Raw genomic sequence first — 20,713 nt, 5'->3', positions numbered from 1 at the left:
GCTGCGTCAGATACTGTGGTAGTCAAAGCCTCAGTGTCTTCTGCTGGGCCACCATGGGCCTTTGTGGACCCCTGCCTGTGAACAGATGTTGTCTGGAAGCATTATCCTTCTTCAGGGACCTCCTCCCCCTTCTCAGAGCAACTCCTTCCTGGTTTGGTTGGACCCATGTCTCCTCTGATGTTAGCTCTCCCACCCCCACCCCAGGGCAGTACTCCACCCCACCAAGTGGTCAGATCTTTGTGTCCCATCCCTTCATGAATTTTTCATAAGCTGCTCAGCTCTGAGGCCCACTCCTACCTCTTGGTAGATCCAAGACCGTTTCCTTTTTTAGCTCAGGGACTTGGTCCATATCTAGCATTATTCTGTTGCCTGTACCTTGGGGGCTGGGTTAATAGAAGAGAGGAGATTGGTGTATGCACGCTGAGGCCAGGGATCTCGGCTGTAGGCCTCACTGTGGCCTGAGTACAGGCATGCATGCAGCCAGGGTTCTGAGCATGGTGCCTCAGCCCTATATCTAGGGCACTGGATGGAGGTGGCATGCCTGAGCAGAGAGACACACTGACTCTGTCAGAAGCTTGCCTGTGTTGACAGGACACGAGGCAAAACAGGAAGTTGGTGATATCACACTGGGCTGATCCTGTTACACTAGAAAGTTATGTCTTGGTTGATTAAGATCTGTCATTGCTCAGGGCTTTTAAAGAAACAGAACTGGGGACCAGATGGAGAGGTGCCCCAAATAGAGTCCTGCTAACCTCACCTGAAGTTCCCTAGATGTCTCCTTCCTTGACTCTCCAGTCACACTGGGTCATGAAGACACATCTTGCTACAAGTCAGGGTAGAAAGGTGTGCTCTGGCCTCCAGCCAGCTGTGCTCATGGAAGACAGAGGGAAGGTTAGAGCTGGCTGTTGGGAGCCATGTTGAATGGATTAGAGTGTTCTCTTCCTCTTTGTGGTTTCCTGTATTGCGTACTTGTAGTTAGGAAGGTATGCATGTGTGATTTGGCTCCACTGTATGCGTGGGTACGTAGAGCCTGAGCTGGCTTCCAAAGCCTGCAAACAGCAGTGTGCCCCTGTGAGTGTATGCAGAAGGCTGGCTGCATTTGATGGTTGTTTCATGTTTATTGGTATTGGGGACAGAACCTGGGGCCTTGAGCCTGCTGGCCAATGCGCCACCTCTGAGCTGTGCCCCCAGCTCATTACTGCTAACCAAACGAGACTCTCAGCAGTCCGCAGACTGCCCCGAAGGTCTGGCCTTGAAGACCCAGCTGAAGTTAAGCATTTGCTGATAACATGACCAGCAGAATCCTTCCCATGTCCTTCCACAAGGGCGAATGTTCTTGACAATGACCTAGGAAGGTCAGAAGTCCTGTCCTGCTCAGGGACAGGTGACAGCTGTCTCCCTGGTCGGAGTGTTCACAAGGACAAGATGCTTTGAATGTCCTAAGAGTCTGGTTTACACTTGATCCTTGGAGGTGGCTCAAGGCCCTGAGGACCTGAACCCTGGCAGGCCCTTCATCAGTGGGTGGGGTCTAGCCTTGACCCTACTGCTGCATGTTCCTCTGGGAGATGCTGGGACAGGGCCTGGATGTTTCTTCTGATGGATGGGGGAAGTGGGAGATATCCATAGAAGGCTTTCCGGCCAGCATGTGTCTGCTCATTTGTCAAAATTCTCTGATCATGGGCATCACAGCTCAATAATGAGTAGCTTATATGTGTTGGGGAATCAGTGCCTCCCCAAGGGTAAAGAAAGGGCACGCTATGCCAGCACCCACTGAGTCCTGGAGAAGGTGCCAGATTTATTCGAAAGGCTCCCAGCACTGTCAGTAGACAGATGTAAGCCCTCCTGCCTCCTCTGCTTCCTGGTCTATTGGAGCCAACATGGCTGCTCACAGCAACTTGTGATTATAGGATAAGCGTCGTCCCCCCCCTTGCTTGCTCAGCTTCCCTTGCAGCTTGAAACAGCCTTGGGCTGTTATTCTAATTAGCAAACACAACCGGAAACCTGCTGGTTGTACAACGGGCAGGAGGTGGTTCGGGAAAATATTTTGCTTCCCACTGAGTGACTGCTGAGCCGACAGAACTTTGTCTTTTTCCTTTCCTTGTGCCTTGAGTGTGGTTCTATGAAGACGTGATGCTTGGGGTTGTGACAGCTCTTTTGTGACCACGAGGTCCAAGGATTAAAAGCCATTGTGCAAACAGTGGCAAGGTGAAAAAGACGAAAGGAACTTGAGTTATTGATGAGGTGACTGAACTTCCAAATTTAACTAAAAGTTTTGGAGAGAGACTTGAAGCTTGATCACATGCTGTCCCGTGACTCACTTGGTTTAGAAGGTAGATCTTAGCACCTAGATGGGTGGCAGGGAGTCAGCCTCTGGTCCCCTGTGGCTGCGCTGGGGACACGGGGTGTTGTGCCTGCTCTTTGATTGCAGCTGGGTTAGTCATAATAATAATGATCAAGTTTGCCTGTGCCCGATGTCCTCTCGGTTACCCTCTTGGTTCATGGCATCTTATTCTTGTAGCGTATACCCCTGAACACTTGGAGCAGTGAGTGAGATGTGGGGTCCCCTTCCCTTCTCTGCAGCCTCCTGTTCTCACACTTGGTGGTCACCACTGTCTGCCTCTGAACACGTAAATTTGTTTGCCAATCCGTTCTTAAATCGAAGATTCCAGAAATCGCGGAGCAGTATGGGCCTGTCTTTGGCTTGGTGTGCGACGCAGTAGGAGGAGCCTCTCCCTCAGCTCCGGGGGGGGGGGGATCCACAGGGTCTCCCCATGAAGCCTGGACGGGCCTGGACTCAACAGAGGTCCCTCTGCCCTGCCTCTGCCTGGAGTGCTGGGATTCAAGGCGTGTGTGCGCCACTGCACCAGACTCCACAGGCCGTTTTAAAAGCGCTTTGGTGGTTCAGACCAGGAGTTTGAGAGTTTTTTGTAAAAGTGTGAGCTTGAGACAAGTGAGGGCCTTGAAGATTTCCAGTTTCCACCAAATCATCTCCAACTATCTCCATACCAGTCTTTTTCCAGGAGTGACGTCGAGCACTCATTTGTCCATGATTGGACCGGAGCCTCAGGTCAGCGCTACGGAAGACTCTTATTTTGAAGGGGAGATGGAGCCTGTTCCTTTCTGAGACACCTGCATCTCTGGGGCTAATGAGTTTAGGCTGATAGAACCCAGACCCCAGGAAGGATTATAAATTCTCATGTGATTTGATTTGCTGCTGAATACCTGAAAGCAGCTGTGCCTGCCCACTGACCCCACAGCCCCAGCTGCCTGGGGGGCAGTCTGGGTCTCCCCTTGCCCAATGGGGAAGGAGGAGGCCACAGGTCCACTCCCACCTGGCTGTTGAGCCTGGGCCCCTGCCGGGGCCAGCTGTGTAGCAGGGACCTGGTCCTGCCACACTGTTTGCTGGCCTCTGTTGTCTTTACTTTTCACTGCAGTCCCTTAAGTAAGGGCCTCTGTGTGGCTTTGTGTCACGGGGGAAACTGAGCCTGTTAGAGATGGGTTAACTTGTCCTGAGTCCCTATCAGTGGTTGGCAGAAGCTGTGTCCCATTGGACATTCAGGCCCCTGGGATCATACTCCGCTTTCGTTCTGAGCAGATTGAGGTCAGAAGAGGAGTCGTCCTGGGCACTGTGGGATGCTGCTCAAGTCCTCTGCCACCTTCCCAGGAAAGCTGTGAGCACCTGGCAGAGGAGCGGTGGGCGGAGCAGAGGTGAACCCAAGCGCGAGGCCAGCCATCTTTGAGGACCTTTGAGTGTACCTGAGGCTCCACAGATGTCATGCATCCCAGTGGTTGTGGAAGTGGGGTGCCCTGGCACCATTGGAACTCTTGGGAATAGGCTAGGCTCAACCCCAGAGCCTGTTTGGCCATCAGCGTCTAGGGGGAGCAGTCTTGACCCTCCCGTGGCCTGGGTCCTCAAATCTGGAGCAAGAGATCATGCCAGGACTGTGGAGCCAGGACTCATCCTAGCTCTGACCCACGGTGGAGACTGGCATTTGGTTTCTGCAGCAGGCAGCTGTATTCCAGACGGGAAGGCCTAGAGGCCATGGGAGCAGAGCCCTGCACATGTCACCTGGACATGTCTGACCACTGTCCCCACAGGACATCAGTCACGAGTGTACTGTGAGCATCTGCTTCAAGGGACCTTGCCACATGAGCAGGGGTCTTCCTGCAGGCAGAACCAGGGACATCAGTGTCCAGGGTCCATGAAACCTATACATGCGCCTCAGACCCCAAGATCTGGAATGGAGAGGTGTGTGTGTGTGTGTGTGTGTGTGTGTGTGTGTGTGTGTGTGTGTGTGTGTGTTCATGTGCTCACACGACACACGCTCGTGCACATTAATGTGTAGGTAGGTGCATGTGGAGGCTGGAGGTTAGTGTCAGCTGTCAATCTCTTTTCCTCTTATGCTTTGGAGCAGTCTCTCAATGAAGCCAGAGCTCATCAGTTCAGCTAGACTGGTTAGCCAATGAGTCTCAGGGATCCTCCCGTCTCTGTCATCTCAGCACTGGGCTGCAGATGCGTGCTGCCCTGCCCAGCATTTATGTGGGTGCTAGGGGTCCAGACCATACCCTCATGCTTCCGTCACCGGCGCTCTACCCACTGAGCCGTCTCCACAGCCCCTTCCGTGGAATTCTGCTGTCCACGGATCTTCTCACCTTAAACCTCCTCTCTTTGAGGACAGCCATCCTGTGTGTCCCACACACGTGCTCTCCTTCCCACTTCGCACCAACTCTACACAGGCTGCATGGTTTGGAGCAGGTGGTGGCACCTGGTTCAGCAGAGTAGTGCTGATCCACAGGACTTTCCACCGTGCCGCACACGTTTGCTGGGCAGAGAGTCCACAGGCCACAAGTGGCTGTTTAAGTTTAAGTTAAATACAGCAGCAACAGCAAAGCACCCAGCCACGGTGGCCACATCTCAAGGGCCCGGTGGCCACATGTGGTCCGTGGCTACTGCCATGGGCAGTGCCCATGGATAGAGGCCATCCTGAGCCATATGTAGGTCCAAGTTGGTGGGATGCTGGCAAGTTTGCATGACATGACCTCCTGGAAGAGAAGGAGGATTTCAGAGTGATGAAAAGCTTTGGGGTCCCACCCAGCTGGCTGACAGCCCAGATACGGACCAAGTCCAGCACCCTTGACCTCTTGAGGTTTGGTTAGCTCACAGCCTCTCAACACTGCACAGTAACATCTGGGAGGCATTGTGGAACAAGCCTGCAATCCTAGCACTTGACAGATGGAGACAGGAGGGTCAGGAGTTCAAGGTTATCCTCAGCTACACAGCAAGTTCAAAGCTAACAAGAAACTGCATCTCAAAACAATCAGAAAAGAGCTTAGGGATGTAGCTCAGTGGTGGAGGGCTTCTCTAGCATGTCTGAGGCCTTGGGTTTAATCCCCATCTTCACAATAGATTAATAAATAAAAAAGAAAGAAAAGGGAAAAAGTTAGAGTGGGTCTCACTATTTTGCTGGGTTGTCCTTGAACCCGTAGGCTCAAGTGACCCTCTTACCGGAGCTTTCCCAATAGCCAGGATCCCAGGGATGAACCACCGTCAATCCCCTCATGCCATTCTGCATTTTGGGGCTCTGCAGTGCATGAGCTGTGGGGTGTGGCAACATTATGACTTCAACCTACTAGATTCTAGTCACCGTGTCCATCTGTATGACACCCACGGACACATGGGCGCTGCTCAGAGTGGCCCGGTGCAGAAGGGGTCAGGGTCAAAGCTGTCCTGACTGGTTTCGTGCAGCGTTGTCATGTCTTCTGTTGTTTTCCAGTTATTTGAGGATGGCACTGGGACCAGATAGCCCTGGGTCTCACCCTGGGGACATGAGTGACAAGTCAAGGCGACCTCTGGCTTGTGGAGGGAGGAGGGCCTAGACTCATGGCCCATCTTTGCTGTCAGCTCTTTTCACTCTGGGTCTTTTTAGGCAAACACTGGCCCGGCCCTGGAGAGATAATTAGACCCATCTTTCCCCCGCTCCAGCCCAGCCCGAACCCTCCGCTGCACCAGTTTACAATGATGACATTGTTCGAGCTGTGCTGCACACATGTGGACACTGAAGTGTTTAATCTTGTAGCAAAGACCTCATTCCTCAGTGCCGCCTCCGGCCCACCATCTCTAGGCTGCGGACTAGGACAGAGAGGCACCCCACCCCCTGCCGATGCCAAAGCAGCCCTGTGCTCAGAAGGAGGCTTCGTCTCCTAAGACCCCACTGGAGAGCTGGTGCGGGAACTCTGGAGGCCTGACCGTCACTACAGATACTCAGTGATGTTCCAGAGCTAAGTGGCGGCGAGATGAACGTGAACCTGTGCGGAATGCCAAGGGCTCTGTGCACATCCAGCTCAGGTGCCTCCCCTGTACAAAGCCGGCTGTGGTTTAGAGTGGTGGGGCTTGGCCCTGGCCTGTGGGCCTCCAGGTCTCTGTGGCTGTAGCCAGTGATTTTATACTGAGCCTCGGTCTCCTCAGTTGTGAGACAAACCTGTCTCGGAGTAGGGGTCTTGTAAGGATCAAGGATGTAACCTGTGGGATGGGGGTGGGGCATCTAGGCCATTGAGAGAGAGAGAGAGAGAGAGAGAGACAGAGACAGAGACAGAGACAGAGACAGAGAGACAGAGACAGAGAGAGAGACAGAGACAGAGAGACAGAGACAGAGACAGAGAGAGACAGAGAGAGGTGTATGGGATGTGTGGTGTGTGTGATATGGATATGGTAGTGTGTTTTGTGTTGTGTTGTGTATGTTTTTTATGTGTGGGATGTGGGGAGTATAGTGTGTGTGGTTGTGTGATGTGGGTGAGATAGTGTGTTTTGTGTGTGTGTGTTTTGTGTGTGTGTGTGTGTGTGTGGTGTATGGGATGTGTGGTGTGTGTGATGTGGATATGGTAGTGTGTGTTTTGTGTTGTGTATGTTTTTTATGTGTGGGGTGGGGGGGTATAGTGTGTGTGGTTGTGTGATGTGGGTGTGATAGTATGTGTGTGTGTGTGGTGTATGGAGACTGGAGGTCAACCTGAGGTATCATTTCTCAGAAGCTGTCCAATCTTATTTTTTAAGACAGAGTGTCTCACTGTGACCTGAAGCTCGGCAGTTAAACAAGGCTGGCTGGCCGGTGAGCCCCACAGACCACCTGTCCCGACAGGAGGATGAGTAGATAACAGGGCGTGGTCGAGCCATACGATGGAATGTTAGTCAACCTTGAAAAGAGATGTTCTGATGCCTGTTATAACCTTGATGATCCCGAGGACATTGCTGAGTAAAATGACCCAGTCACAGGACAGATTCTGACAGGAGGTTCACGGAGGAACGCAGCTACAGGACAGGAAGTTACACAGTGGTCTCTAGTGCCGGGGGAGCGGAGACTAAAATGAGCCTTTAGTGGGGACAGAGTTTCACTTTTTCCAGATGAACATTCTAGAGACAGCGGACTGAGATGCGTCTCACAGAACTGAGTGACGTGTGCGCAGGCGGTGAGACAGCGCTGGTCACCCACATTTCCCCAGGTGACCGTAAAGTTTGGCGGCTGTTGAGGACTAGAGACGGCTCAGCAGCTGCTGCTCCCCCAAAGGACTCGGGGTTCAATTCCTACACCCACATCAGTGGGCTCAAAACCCCCCTGTAACTCCAGCTCCAGGGGAGCCAACACCCTGGTCCTGCCTTCACAGGCGTGCATTCACACACACACACACACACACACACTCACCAAGTGTAGGGGCTTTAATGTTGTCTGGCTTCGGGGCCACATTGGAGAAGACTCTGCAGGCCCCACGCCCCCCACCACTTCTCTCTGGTACAGTCTAGCCAGGTCTCGAATCCGAGCCTGGGCCTCCGTGAGCGCTGTGTTGACTGAGGTGGTGGGTATGGAAAACCTGTCCATGAAAACCTGTCTCCTCCCTTCCCCGGGAGCAGTGTGGACGTCCTGGTCTCTCTGGTGTGGCGCCGCCCTGTTGGTGGGGACACACTTTCCTTTAGAGTCCCAGGGTTTCAGGACCACAGTTAGCATGTCCCTCCAGCCCTTTTCAAGGTCTTCAGTCTTGTCCTTTCTAGATCTCTCTGTCTCTCTCTGTCTCTGTCTCTGTCTCTGTCTCTGCTTTGTTTGGAGTTTAAGAGATGAGCTCTCAGCCACCATGCCTGCCGCTGCCATGCTTCCTCTCCGTCGTGGTGATGGACTCTAGCCCTCTGGGAGCCCAAGTTCATGTAAACCCTTCCCTGTAGTCTTGCCTTAGTTCTGAGAACTTGGTCACAGCAACAGAAAAGTAACTAATACAGTGTCCCTTTGTTTGTTTGTTTCTTTCTTTCTGCCTCATGATTCCTTGTTTGTCTTTGGTAAGTGACCCTGTCCTGGTGCTGTGATGTAAACACCCACAGGTACATCCTGTTGTCTGTACTGATGGGCGTTCTCCTGCCTCATCATTTGGAGGCCCTGTGACAGTGGCAGACACCCTTTGCCATTACTGCTTAAGGGCCACCCTTGATGACTGCCAAGGCCATTGCTGTTATTCTCTGAGGACACAGAGACATTTGAGCACAGGTCACATGACCCAGGCCACACAGCTGAGTGACACAGCCAAGACCAAACTTGGACCCCAGGTCTCAGTGAATAGAGGTCAAAAGTGTGGGGTTCAGAGTTCTGCTGTCACTCACTTTGCACTGTGCATAAGCTAATTGGCCTCCCTGAACCCCAGTTTCCTCATCTGCAAAACAGGAATCCCTCCAATCTCACAGGTTCCCCCTAGACAATGGCCAAAGCTATTCATGGTGAGCATCTCTGCATGCTAGCATCACTAGCAAGGCCTGTGCCTTCTGCACCTCTGGGTTCTTCAGCCATCCTTGGCAAGGAAAGAGAAGACACTCTGCTGTCTTCTTCTCTGCCTGATCTTTTGGTTTGCTAGTGGAACCAGTCTGAAGCCGGGGGAGGGGACACAGAACTAAAGCTTGTCGGGATTGACTGCACTCCAGCTGGGAGTCCACAGTGACCCTGGGCAGACACAGGGTGGCTCTCCTTGCTGAGCCTGGAAGCATCACTCGCCCAGGAAAACATGGCCTACTCCAGGAGGGGAGAGGAGTGGAGAGAAGGGGAGGGGAGGGCAGGGCTTTTCCTGTGGGCAGAGCAGGAAAGTGGGTAGGAGGACATGGTGAGGGCCATGTCTTAGCGGTGTGGGCTGGGCACCGAGAGCACTCTCCTGACACTCCAGGACACCACTGGAACCTAAGCGGAAGTTCCCATGATAGGCTGGTCCCATCTCTAGGCAAAGTTGCCCAAACTCAGCTGTGTGGCTGGAGAGAAGGGAAGGGACGGAGGGGTGGACATAGAGAGAACTGCTCAGGAGCCTTAGGATGAGGAGGGAAGGCGTGCATCTGGGTTGGTTGTGGGGGCTCTGCTAGAGCAGAAAAGAGTGAGCGTTGCTTGGCCAAGCTGAGAGAGTGTCAGGAGAGAGCCAGGCTTGACTGGGGTGATTTATGAATGATCTGGGGACTGACTTCTCATTAGTCTGTGAGTCCTACTACTGGAGATACCAAGGCAGGACTAGATGCATAGGCAGGATGCTTGGGGGAGACAGCCAGGTATGAGAGGAAGCCATGTGCGTGTCCGGGTCGTTTATATGCAGAGAGTTGTCTCCATGTCGGAGCCCTTAGCAGGTAGGCAGTCCTCTGTAGGTGGGGTCCTCTGTAGGCGGGGTCCCCTGGAGGCGGGGTCCCCTGGAGGCGGGGTCCTCTGAGGTGGGGTCCTCTGTAGGTGGGGTCCTCTGTAGGTGGGGTCCTCTGAGGTGGGGTCCTCTGGAGGTGGGGTCCTCTGCATGCAGGGAGCCATCTGCCTGTGGGCTGTAACCATGTTCTGGGTAGACGAGCTCTCCCTGGGGAGCTGTGAGTAAGCCAAGGCTGAGTCTAGGGAATGCTTGCAAGATGGACAGACGTTAGGACCAAGAAGAGTAGCTGGGCAGTCAGGAGGCCCCTAACACTTCCCGGTGAAGGAGGAAAGTAAGGGTGGCATCTAAAGGCTGGAGTCACGTGCTAGCTACCTCCTGGAAGCCAGCAAGACTATGGACGGCCATTTATGTCCCAGCTGGATACAGGGTGGTCTTTAGTGGCTTTGCTTGGGTGGGGATGCTATTGGGGTGTACATTGAAAGCTCCTCCCTGGGGTGAGCAGATGGGGTGGTGTGGGCATAGGCACTGGCTGTTCACTGCGGGACTGGTGGCTGCCGCTACACATGTGTAGTGGTACACTGTGAAGTCATTCAACAAACAGATAACTCAACCTGCCCAGCTGTTCTCACGGTTGCTTTAAACACATGTGGTGGTGCAGGGCCTGGGTTGGGTAGGTCCTGGTGTGAATCCCAGCATTTTGACTCCAGGCAGGCTGTTAGACACCTTCGGGTCTCAGGTGCATGCTTGGCCATTGCTGTGTTATGCTCCCTTCCTCAGGAAGCTTGGGCACTGTGCTGGTTAAGTTTACCTGTCCATTGACAGCACCTAGCATCACCTGGGACGTTGAGAAATTGTCTAGATCAGGTTGGCCTGTAAGCTTGTCTGCGGAGGACTGTCTTGATTGCTAATCGTTGTACAAAGACCGAGTCCTCTATGGGTGCTGGCATTCCGTAGGCATTCAGGCCCTGACTGTATAAGAATGAGGAAAGTCAGCAAGCCAGCAGGCCACGTGGGTCCCTTCATTCCTCTCTGTCTTGCCTGTGGCCAAGCCTCTGCCGTGATGGACTGTCACCGGGACCTGCAGGCCAAAGGGACCCTCTCCGCTTTAGGTTGCCTTGTGTCAGGGTGTTGTATCAGTGTCAGAAATGAATTGAAGCAGTGTGGAAGGAGCTGGGGGGGGGGAGAACTATCCAAGACTTCCTGCCTTGACTCCTTATCCTGGGGTCACCAGGCTCTCTTGATACCCAGGAGACTGCCTTTCTCAGCAGCCTCTGCAAAGGGGTCCTTCCTTCCATCTCCTGTCAGCAAACCCGAGGGACTGGCGGCATCTCTGACACCTCATTGTCATGTCAGCTCACCTTTCCCATGTGTTAGGAGGAGAGCCGACGCCAGGAGGCATCTGGAGAGTTCCCTCGGCCAGCTCTTGATCCCTTTAGGTTCAGGGTGGGCTATAAGGAGCACGGTGCGGTGGCGGCTCATGGTGTGCGTCTCTTCTCGTCTGAAGTCCCTTTGGGTCATCAGCTGAGCTCTCTCAGGATGGTAGCATTTACACCATAGGAATTGTCACACCTTGCTGAGAGCTGGTTATAGCACAAGCCCACCATCACCAGACATCTTTAATTACTAAAAGCATCCATAGTCACTCTTCCATGCAGCCCAGGGCTGGGAACCATTGTCCTACGCTGTCCTTGGACAGGCCAAGCAAGGTGCCTGCTCACCAGTGACAGTTATCTACCATAACATTATCAGTCACGTATGTGAATTCGGCCCCTCACACATCACAGCCCCATTTTCCACATGGTGAAACTGAGTTTCAGATGGGGCATCGGGCATCTTTTACTGCCACAGTGCTACTTAGTGGCCGAGGCTGGATTAGAACCCAGGCTTGAGCTTCTAGGGTTTGGTGTGGTTGTTGCTGTGGTCAGCGCTTTACTTTCCCCAGCAAGTTGGATACAGAGCCATGCTCTTGTTGAAGATTGCCCTCGGGTCTGGACCAGTGACCATCGGGTCCACAGTGTGTCTGTATGGGATGGAAGGCTTTCACAAAGGGTTGGCCAAGGCCGTGTCCACCCAGCTCAGGACACCCAGTCAGTTGCATGGACAGAGATGAACCAGACACTAAATGTTCTCGGTGCTGGTGTGTTTTCTTCCCCTCCAGTGGAACATGACAAGGAATTCTTCCACCCCCGCTACCACCATCGAGAGTTCCGGTTTGATCTTTCCAAGATCCCCGAGGGCGAAGCAGTGACTGCGGCTGAATTCCGGATCTATAAGGACTACATCCGGGAGCGATTTGACAACGAGACCTTCCAGATCAGAGTCTACCAGGTGCTCCAGGAGCACTCAGGCAGGTAGGTTCTGCCTCTGCACGGGAGTGGGATCCTGAGTTCCCTTAGCTGCCGAGGAAGGAGTGGATGACAGGCTGAGGGTGGGGCGGGGAACGATCCTGGCAGCTTCCACTATTGGGCCCTAGACCAGATGACTGCCTTAAGGTATGTGATGTGTGAATGTTCCTTCAAACTATGACGGTATACAAACTTGGTGGGGGATATTGGGAGGACAGGAAGCCTGTGAAGCCTGTGACTGTGCCTCCCTAGACAGGTGTATATGAACGGTCTAGGTGTGGTGGTGTGTTGGGGTTGGGGGAGGGCTGGTGTTGATGGTCCTTCTATTCACTGCTCTGAGCCTTGGGTGATATCAGGACCACCAATGAAAATGGCCATTTGTAATCAAATGCTAAGGGAAGGAAAACAAAACAAAACAAAACAAAAACGAACCAAAAGCAAACAGCTGGAGAATCTTGGCTGTCCAAGAAATGCTAGGTCAGGAACCAAAAGTTTGTTTTGAAAGACTTATTTCTGGAACCTCGAGAAAGGTGAAGAGCTCAGAGATGATGGGGGGCCACCCTCAGATACATTCCAAAGTTCTGTAGCAGCCAAGATCGCCTTTCTTGTGGCCAGGCCTTTGTATTCTGAGGCTGTGGGACTTTATTGTCCCCACAGACACTGTGGCACAGAAGTTAGTGGGAGAATGCCCAGCTAGGACGGGAACGGGGACGAGGGGAGCCTGGTCCAGGCACTGCTTCTGGGCAGCCCGTCTTGGTGGCTAAGGAAACAGAACTTCTGTGGTGTGTTTCTAGTGTCTTGCACTCATGTGTAACTTAATATACACACTAGCACTCTGAAGTAAGGAGTCTGTGAAATGGGCAGGATCGAAGTGTCCTCCCACCACAGAAGGTCAGAGAGAGAGAGAGATCGCATGGAGACTCGGCCCAGGTTTGGGAACTGGAGACCAGGCTTCTGAAAAGCTTTTCTGATAATAGTTTAATGGAGTCTGATGGTACTCAGCTGAGGATTGGCATCTCTTAGTGACACCCTGTCTCAAACTAAAAGATAAAATAAGAGGTGTGGGAACTAGCTCAGTGATGAGTGCTTGCCTAGAATGCGCAAGGCCCTGGGTTCAGTCTTCAGTGCATCAAGGAAGAAAAAGATGGTTTCAGATGGACGCGACAGACGCATGGAAGAACGCTGCCGAGAGAAGCAGAGGCCACTGGAGTTTAGGTTTCCTCTCACTGTTGAGGCCTCAGTCCCTTCCCCAGGCGGCTTCTTTGGCTCCGTTTCTCTTTCCATGGAGGAGTCCACCATCCACTGTCTCCTGCTTCTAGGTGGGGGCATTCTGCTCGACACTGCCCCGTCCTGAATCTTTCAGACCCGCACAGTTCTGTGGGATGGGCTGTGTTGTGTTGGGTATCTCATCTGTTTGTTCTGTGAAGCAGCCTTCATCCTGCTGTGGTGGACAGTGCTCTGGGGGTGGCCTCAGGGACAACTGGAAGAAGTCAGTCCTCTCTTTCTATGTGGGTTGCAGGGATCAAACTCAGGTGGCCAGGCTTGGTGGCAAGCACCCTTACCCACTGGGCCATCTTGCCTTCTCACCCTCTGGCTTTTTCTTTACGCGGTCCTCATGCTTTCGAGGCAAGCCCTCCCTGACGAACCACCTCTCCAGGCCTGCTGCCTCCTCTCACCCTGACCACGTCTGCCTGAAGTTCTGTGGCTGGGTTACATACATGTGTGCACATGCTCATCCACACACCACACATGGCCTTCGCAAATGTCCCTGGGCTCCTTCCCCCAGTGAGGGAGGAGACGGCTGGTCCCCATGCACTCGGGAAGGCCTCTTACCAAACTGTTTTGATCTTTGTCACTCTGATGGGTGACAGATGGCATCCTGGTGTGGCTTTAATTTATGTTTACAGCCCCCACGGCCCTGCACAAGCTCTACCCTGTTCGGCTTTCTTGCCAGAGAGGTAGGCAGTAAACGAGATGGCAGAGACAGGAAGGAGCTGGGGAGCTGGGGGCAGGACGGCAGCCGTGCAGATTGACTTTGGATCTCCCCAGACACTCAGGTGTCCTGTGGATCTTATCTTGGTCCCAGGCCCAGCCTCATGCGGAGGACATGGCCCGTCTTCTGGAGTTCCAAGTACCTACTGTGGACTTGGGGACATCATCACTCCCAGGACTCTTGGTTTACAGTGCTTGGAATCAAATCCGGGTTCTCATGCAAGCTGGGCAAGTGCTCTCAACCACTGAGCTGCCCTTTCCATGCCATCGGGACTCTTAGCCTGACCAGATGTTTGACCTTTCTTGAAGGCTGATGGCTTAAGGTAAAGCACATACCCAGAAGTTCCTTGTCAACAGGTGGGGCATCCACCTGTGCCCAGGGCTCTTGGCTGCCTCCGTATCTGCCTCATTGAGAGGTCCAACTTTGGGAATGTGGTGGCATCTGGTGAGTCCTGCCTAGCCCACCTGGGATGGCTCACCGGCCATACACACACCCTTCTCCCATCTCTCCCTGCAGGAACATGTGCCCTCCTGGTGGCTGAGGGCCATTTGGTCTGCAGGTCACCTCTGACCCTGAGCTCCTCTTGCCTGTGCAGAACTTGCTTCCTGATACACAGCTTTTGCATGCTGTTTTTCCAGAGAAGGGGTGTCTCTGTCTCACGCCTGTGTGCACCTGCTGTGCCCTGTGTTCCCAGAGACCCACAAGCTCAGTCAGGCGGCTTTCATGGAGGTCAAGGCCATATCATTGATGAAACAATGGGCTCTGAGGTTTACTAGTCAGCTACTTTTGTGCACAGATATGCCCAGTGCCGTTCTTGGAGGTCAGATAATGGAAATAAATGGGGTGTGTGTGAGAGAGAGAGCATGAACGTCATGTGAAGTTTTGGCTGAGGTGCATCTGAATTTCCCAGGATGCCACCATAATGAAGTCCCACAAACAGGGTGGCCCAGAACATTAGGGCTGCATTCCCAGAGGCTGTTACTTTAGAATTAGTCAGTGTGAAACCTGTGTGTGTGTGTGTGTGTGTGTGTGTGTACATGTGTGCATGTGTGCATGTGTGCATATGTGTGTGTGCTTATGTGCAAATGTGCTCTTCTTGAAGTGTCCTGAGGTGGCCATCAGCTGCTTGTGCTTTTAGGCTCCATCTCCTCTCAGTATCACCCCAACTGTTTTCACTCGGGTTCCTCCTGTGTCTGCATATGTTTACAGAAACACTAGTTCTGAATGAGGATGATTCCATTGACAGATCTGGGGGCTGGGACTGGAATCTCCTTTTGGGGGTACAGGATGACAGGTGTCTGTTAGGTAGTCACAGATGTCCTGCTGAGCTGAGGATGTCTGAGTGACAGAGGCTCTGTCAGTAGAGGGCAGAGGAAGAGTGTGCATGAGGGACCACAAAGGGTCCTGTGGTCACATGAGGCAGGATGGCGAGAACTGCCCCCCCCCCCCCCCCCGCCCGCCCGCCCCATGCCGTGATGGGATGAACCACTTAGGCCTTGCCTAAAAGCTAGCCTTAGTGCATCTTAGCCCCTCCCATTCCTGAGATTCAGTGATGGGTCCTGCCGTGTCAGCGAGGTGGGGTATGGGTTGTCACAGTTGACAGAGGGACACACGGCATAGGACTCCAGCCCCTGGCATACTGGTGTCATGGGTGGCTTATTGCTGAGGGCCTGCCTCTTGGGGGCTCCTTGCTTAGCAGAGGAGGGCCCAGAGCAGGTGGAAGTGTACGGCTTAGAGGGAGCAGAGGTGATTGACAGCAGGAAGGCGGGAATCGTGGACTACTAAATATTCTTTCTAGCTCCACAGGCGGAAGCTATCAGGCCCTTCTCCAGGAGTTAAAAAGCTTTAGCTTTTAGTTTGTTTTGTTTTCTGGTTGATCTTGAATCTAGGTGCTTCTCTGGAGGGTGGGGGTGGGCTAATCCAGCTTTAAGAAGGCAGGTTCAAATCCTGCTAGATTGATACTGGGAAGTCATGACCTTGGAGCCTCAGTTTCCTTCCCTGGAAAGGAATGGGTTTGTGGAGTCTCCTCCCTCCCAGGGTGTGGGGAAGGTTTTTCGAGACTGTCTTCCACACAGTGCGTGTTCTCTATGCGCTCAGGGATGGTCTGGTTTTCTCCTCACTGTAGGAGGGAGAGTCCATAGCGGAGTGGGGAGCTGCAGGCTCTGGCGGCACCGCCCTCTCTGGGCTTCATCTTCTGAATGCCTGAATACTTTAAGCCCAAGAATATGCCTGGGGACACAGGCCTGAGCTAGGTAGAGATGTGTGGCTCCTTTGCATAATCCAACTGTGCATCTTCCATTGCAAGCCTCCCACTTACCCAGTCCTCTAAGGAGGACCCCCCCCCCCCCCCCGCCCCAAGTCCTGCCACCACCCCGGGCTCTGTGCTTAGAGAATGAGAATGAGCTCTGCTGCCACCAGCCACCCAGCTGTTCAGGGCCTGGGACATCTGGCTCTCTGGCAGGCTCAGCTAAGCTCCAGGGACACTCCGGGGGTGCTGGGATTAGCCAGCTGTGGGCTGGCCTCAGCATCTCTCCCCTGTGGGAGTCACTTTCCACCAAGTCCTCTTGATCTCTTGGAGTTGGAGGCCTTCCATGGCCTGTCCCTGCCTCAAGCCCCAGACAGCTGCAAAGACAGGAGAGGTATGCCACCCTTGTTGGCCAGCTGTGGGAGAGCCAGGGCTCGGAGATGGGCCTGGGGGGCTGGTCGCTTGGTTTTGGAGGCTTTGCTGGGGTTGATGGGGAGGATTAGGAGTTTAGCCTTATTTCCTGGACCCTAAGCCTGAGGCTGGGCTAGCTAGCTTCCAGGACCTGAGCGTGCTTCTGCTCTGTTAGTTCCATCTGCAGGCGAGGGGCCACACTAGGCCCTCCATCTCAACCTGTGCTCTTGCTGGGAGTTTCCAGGCATGCTCCTCCTGCACTGGAGGGCGGGCGGGGCTTGCACCAGGAGCCCCAGGAGGCCAGGCCCTGTCACCACCAAGGTCGAGATGTTGTCTGCAGCTGGATGAAAAATGTCCCCTGCTCCATCACAGGGTCTTTGGCTGCCAGGAGGGTGACCTCAGTCTCTCCAATGCCAGGACTTGGATCAACCTTGGCCTGAGTCACTGTGATGGAGAAGGGGCTGTTTCTGCCTGTCCTTCCAGAGAGAGATTTGGGGCAGAGATGGCCAAAGGGGTGGCTTACCAGTTCCCTCTTCAGTCCAGTCCAGTTCTGCTTGTTCCCGAGTGCCCCGCCCGGGATGGGGACAGTAGCCTCCCCAGGACGTCTGGCTTTCCACTCAGAGGAGGTGCCCTGTCCAGGCTGCCCCTGCTGTATGAACAGGTGCTCACCTGCCCACAGCTCTTCCATGCAGCCCACCGTGTCCAACCTCCGAGGCATCTCAGCTGCCCTTTTCCCTCAAGTCCAGGGAAGATGGCCTCTTACCCACACCAGGACAGGCTGTACCTCAGGTTTACTGGAAAGGCTTGCTGGAGCTGAGGGCAAGAGAAAGGGCATCTGGTCTCGACACCCCACAGTGGTCTGCAGGTGGCCCTTGGGGTGGCGCCTCACCTTAGCCTGTCCTCTGTGGGGACTTTCAGGTGGCTATCACTTTGGTTGTCGGGTCAGGACTTGGTGACCAGACTCTGGAAGGTTTTCCTATATCCAGGTTTAGACAGAGGTCACGGCACAGCGCAGAGACAGCACCAGCAGAGGTTTGGGGCTCATCCCACTTGGGTGTTTTCTGTATGCAGTGATATGGTGAGTATTCCACCGCCACAGTGGGCCTTTTCGGTGTTAGCTCTCTTCCACAGACTGGTTCAGAGGCTGGTTCAGTGACTTAGCTGAGGTCACAAAGTCAGCAAGTGGCAGAGGGGAGACTCGAACCCAGGTTTCTGGAAACACCCCCCCCCCCATTCTGAGCTGCAGTGAGATTTTCAACCGTGGCTGTGCATTATTGGTTGGGTTGGTCAGGGTCTGTTAAAGCTGCCAGTGTTGGTGGTTTGAACTGGGTGTTGACATCTCTTGAGACAGCTCATGTGTTCCAGGTGCGAGGCTCCGAGCAGGTGGCTGCCGCCCCTTATGTCCTGTCTTGGCTGACTCGCCTGTCAGAGAGGTGGACCGTGAGTCACTCCTGCTTCAGCTTCATGACTTGTTCTCTCGCAGACCACCGTCCTCTCACAGGACAGAGCCCCACTCATGTCCAGACTCTGACTGTCCATCTCACTGGCGTGGGGAAGGGATTGGCTGAGAGTGGGGGTCCTTCCAAAGCTTCTGGCTTTCCCCTGCTCCTATAGGCCCATGTGCAGGCTTGTGAGTCTCCTGGCTTCTATCTCTCGCCACTACACCTCAGCCCCAGGGCATAAGCTCGGCATTTGAGCCTGCCTTAGCAGTGGGCACTAGCTGGTCACAGTGTCCTGGAAGATCACAGGAGCGGCCATGAAAAGCCTGGGTTAGGACCACCTGGGCACCTCTCCTTGCGGCCTCTTTCTCAGGGCGCCACTCCAGACCCCAGCCCTGAGCCTTGGACACAGAACAGTCAGTCCTTGGTGTTGCTTGGTCCCCTCAGGGCCCCTCAGTAATTTGCAAGGATCATTCTGGAAAAAGCTTGCATTCAATGCCACCCAGCAGGGCAGGACAGCAAGCCACTGTGTCCAATCTAGTTAGTTCTGGAAAGGCAGTCAGCCGGTCCTGTCCTGTGTCCTGGAGCCAAATGCCCAATGGCTTCCTGTCCTGTGGTCTGAGGCCAGCTGGTGGGCTTTGGTGGCTGTTTTGATCTGCGTTCCTTCTCCTCCCTTCCATCATCTCACCCACAGCCTGGTTTCTTAGGAACTGGGTGGGCACCAGTTGGGTATCGGTGGTGACAGGGTGTGTCTGCGGGGCACTTGTGATAGGGTCCTGTAGGGGTTCAGCAGGAGCCTTGCAGGGGGCTCTCATTTTCTTGGACTCCTCTCGGCACCGAATCACATGGAGTCAGTTCCCGGTCAGGCCCAACATCGTTGCGGACCCGCCGCATGGGAAGGGCTGTTTCCTACTGCTGGGTGGATCTGGGCAAGTTTGAGATGTCGTCCTCAGCCTCCTGTGATGCATCTCTGCGGAAGGGGTAGCTGTCCTCCTGAGCAGCCGTGACAGATCTGAGTGGGCGGCTACAGCAGTGCACCAACAGAGGCCTCCTCTTCACCCCTTTTGCTGAAAACCGAGGCCCGTGACCCAAGATGAAAGAAAGCTGACGAGGGCAGCTTGTCCATTCTCTTCACCCAATTCTTTGATCTGGGTGATAGGTCAACCGGATTCCCACCAGGGAAACTGAGGCAGAGAGGACAACCCACCTGCCTAGCTTGTCCTGGCAATGTCGTGAAGATGCCCAGGCTGCCACCTGTAGCCACCTCCAGTTTCGTGACTGTGTGGACTTGGCAGCCTGCTGGCCTGGCAGAGTCTCAGTGAGCACTGAGTGATTTCCGAGGGGCGGCCACAGAGGCTGTCGGCAGGAGTGACGTCTGAGGCACACAGTAGGCACTCAGAGAATGCCCGTTGCAGGAAAGGGCAAAGACGTCTTGTGCGGAGGTGTCGCCCCTGAGGACGTGCCCACAGGGGCCCGCTGCATGTATGAGTGCCGGCAGTGTCTCTGCTCGTGGGCTAGGTGGGCCACCCCAGCACATTCTTCCATAATCTGTCCTCACTGCCTTGTTTTCAGCCTTACCTCAGCATCTGAGCTCAATTTCCAAAAAGTGAAAATTGCCCGTAATTATACTGCTTTCGATTCTCCGCAGGCTTTGCTGTGATGATCATAATTATATTGTGCAGAGCCGGGGGCCGCCCTGGTGCCCAGGGGTCGTGGGCTTTCATTGCCAGTGAGGGGGAGATGGCAGCATGTGCCGGGGCCCTGTGTTCCTGACGCTGGAATGCATCTGGGGACAGTGGGCTTCGGGATCCAGTCTGTCTGGATAACTTGATGAGACACTTTAATTCCAAAAGCACTCCATTCTTGGATCGAGACCTCTGCTTGCCTATAGGAACCTATTTTTCCAAATGTATTAACATGTGTGTTTCATATCAGGGCCTGTAATTGCTTTAGCCTTCTTGGCAGGAAACAAAGGGAATTAATATTTTTCAATTTGGTTGTAAGCGGTCATCTGTAGCTGGGATAACAAATGCCTTCTCAGATGCTGACTCTGGGAGGATGGGGGAAACAGGTGCCCCAGGAAAGTGCTGTTTCCAAGACTCTTTTTCCACGAAGGCCTCTGCTATCTCACATTCATGTCAGGAGCAGGGACCGGTCAAGGCTTGGTCAGACTCCGGTTTTCTCCTCTGTCTTCCTACCGCCACCCGAATTATTGCCATCATCTTTCTCCGTGGCTTTGCTTCTGCTGCTTCAAGAATGGAAGAAGAAAAGCTGACACTTGGCCTCTCTCTGTTCTAGCATGCTCTGCACTAGTCTCCCTCAGGGAACCCAGGCAGGCATGACTAATGGATCACAGCACTCCCTCCTGCAGATCCTCAGTGCAGCTGCAGGAAAGGGAAGCAGCCGCTGCTGATCAAATGGAGCTGTCGGCCAGGGAAGCCTGCGTGGCCTCTGGTCTCAGGTCAAGGTTTCTCCAGGGCTGAGTGTGTGTCTCAGGTCAAGGTTTCTCTGGGGCTGAGTGTGTGTGTGTGTGTGTGTGTGTGTGTGTGTGTGTGTGTGTGTGTGTGTGTGTGTGGTCAAGGTTTCTCCAGGGCTGAGTGTGTGTGTGTGTCTCAGGCCAAAGTTTCTCCAGGGCTGAGCG

The 20,713-nt window shown here is 53.9% G+C and overlaps 1 protein-coding gene across 1 annotated transcript in view; it reads left to right on the top strand.

Moving 5' to 3' along the window:
* The window catches only part of Bmp7 (bone morphogenetic protein 7), a 78,363-nt gene that overhangs the window by 14,296 nt on the left and 43,354 nt on the right, over positions 1–20,713 (top strand). The window contains exon 2 of the mRNA XM_042276890.2: positions 11,798–11,990. Coding sequence (XP_042132824.1) covers positions 11,798–11,990 — 193 coding nt within the window. The remainder of the gene's footprint in view (positions 1–11,797; positions 11,991–20,713) is intronic.

The sequence above is a fragment of the Peromyscus maniculatus genome, chromosome 4, assembly GCF_049852395.1.
Source record: "Peromyscus maniculatus bairdii isolate BWxNUB_F1_BW_parent chromosome 4, HU_Pman_BW_mat_3.1, whole genome shotgun sequence".
In the NCBI taxonomy this organism is placed as follows: domain Eukaryota; kingdom Metazoa; phylum Chordata; class Mammalia; order Rodentia; family Cricetidae; genus Peromyscus; species Peromyscus maniculatus.
Note: the sequence above shows the minus strand (reverse complement) of the source record. Positions and strands in the feature narration are given on the sequence as shown.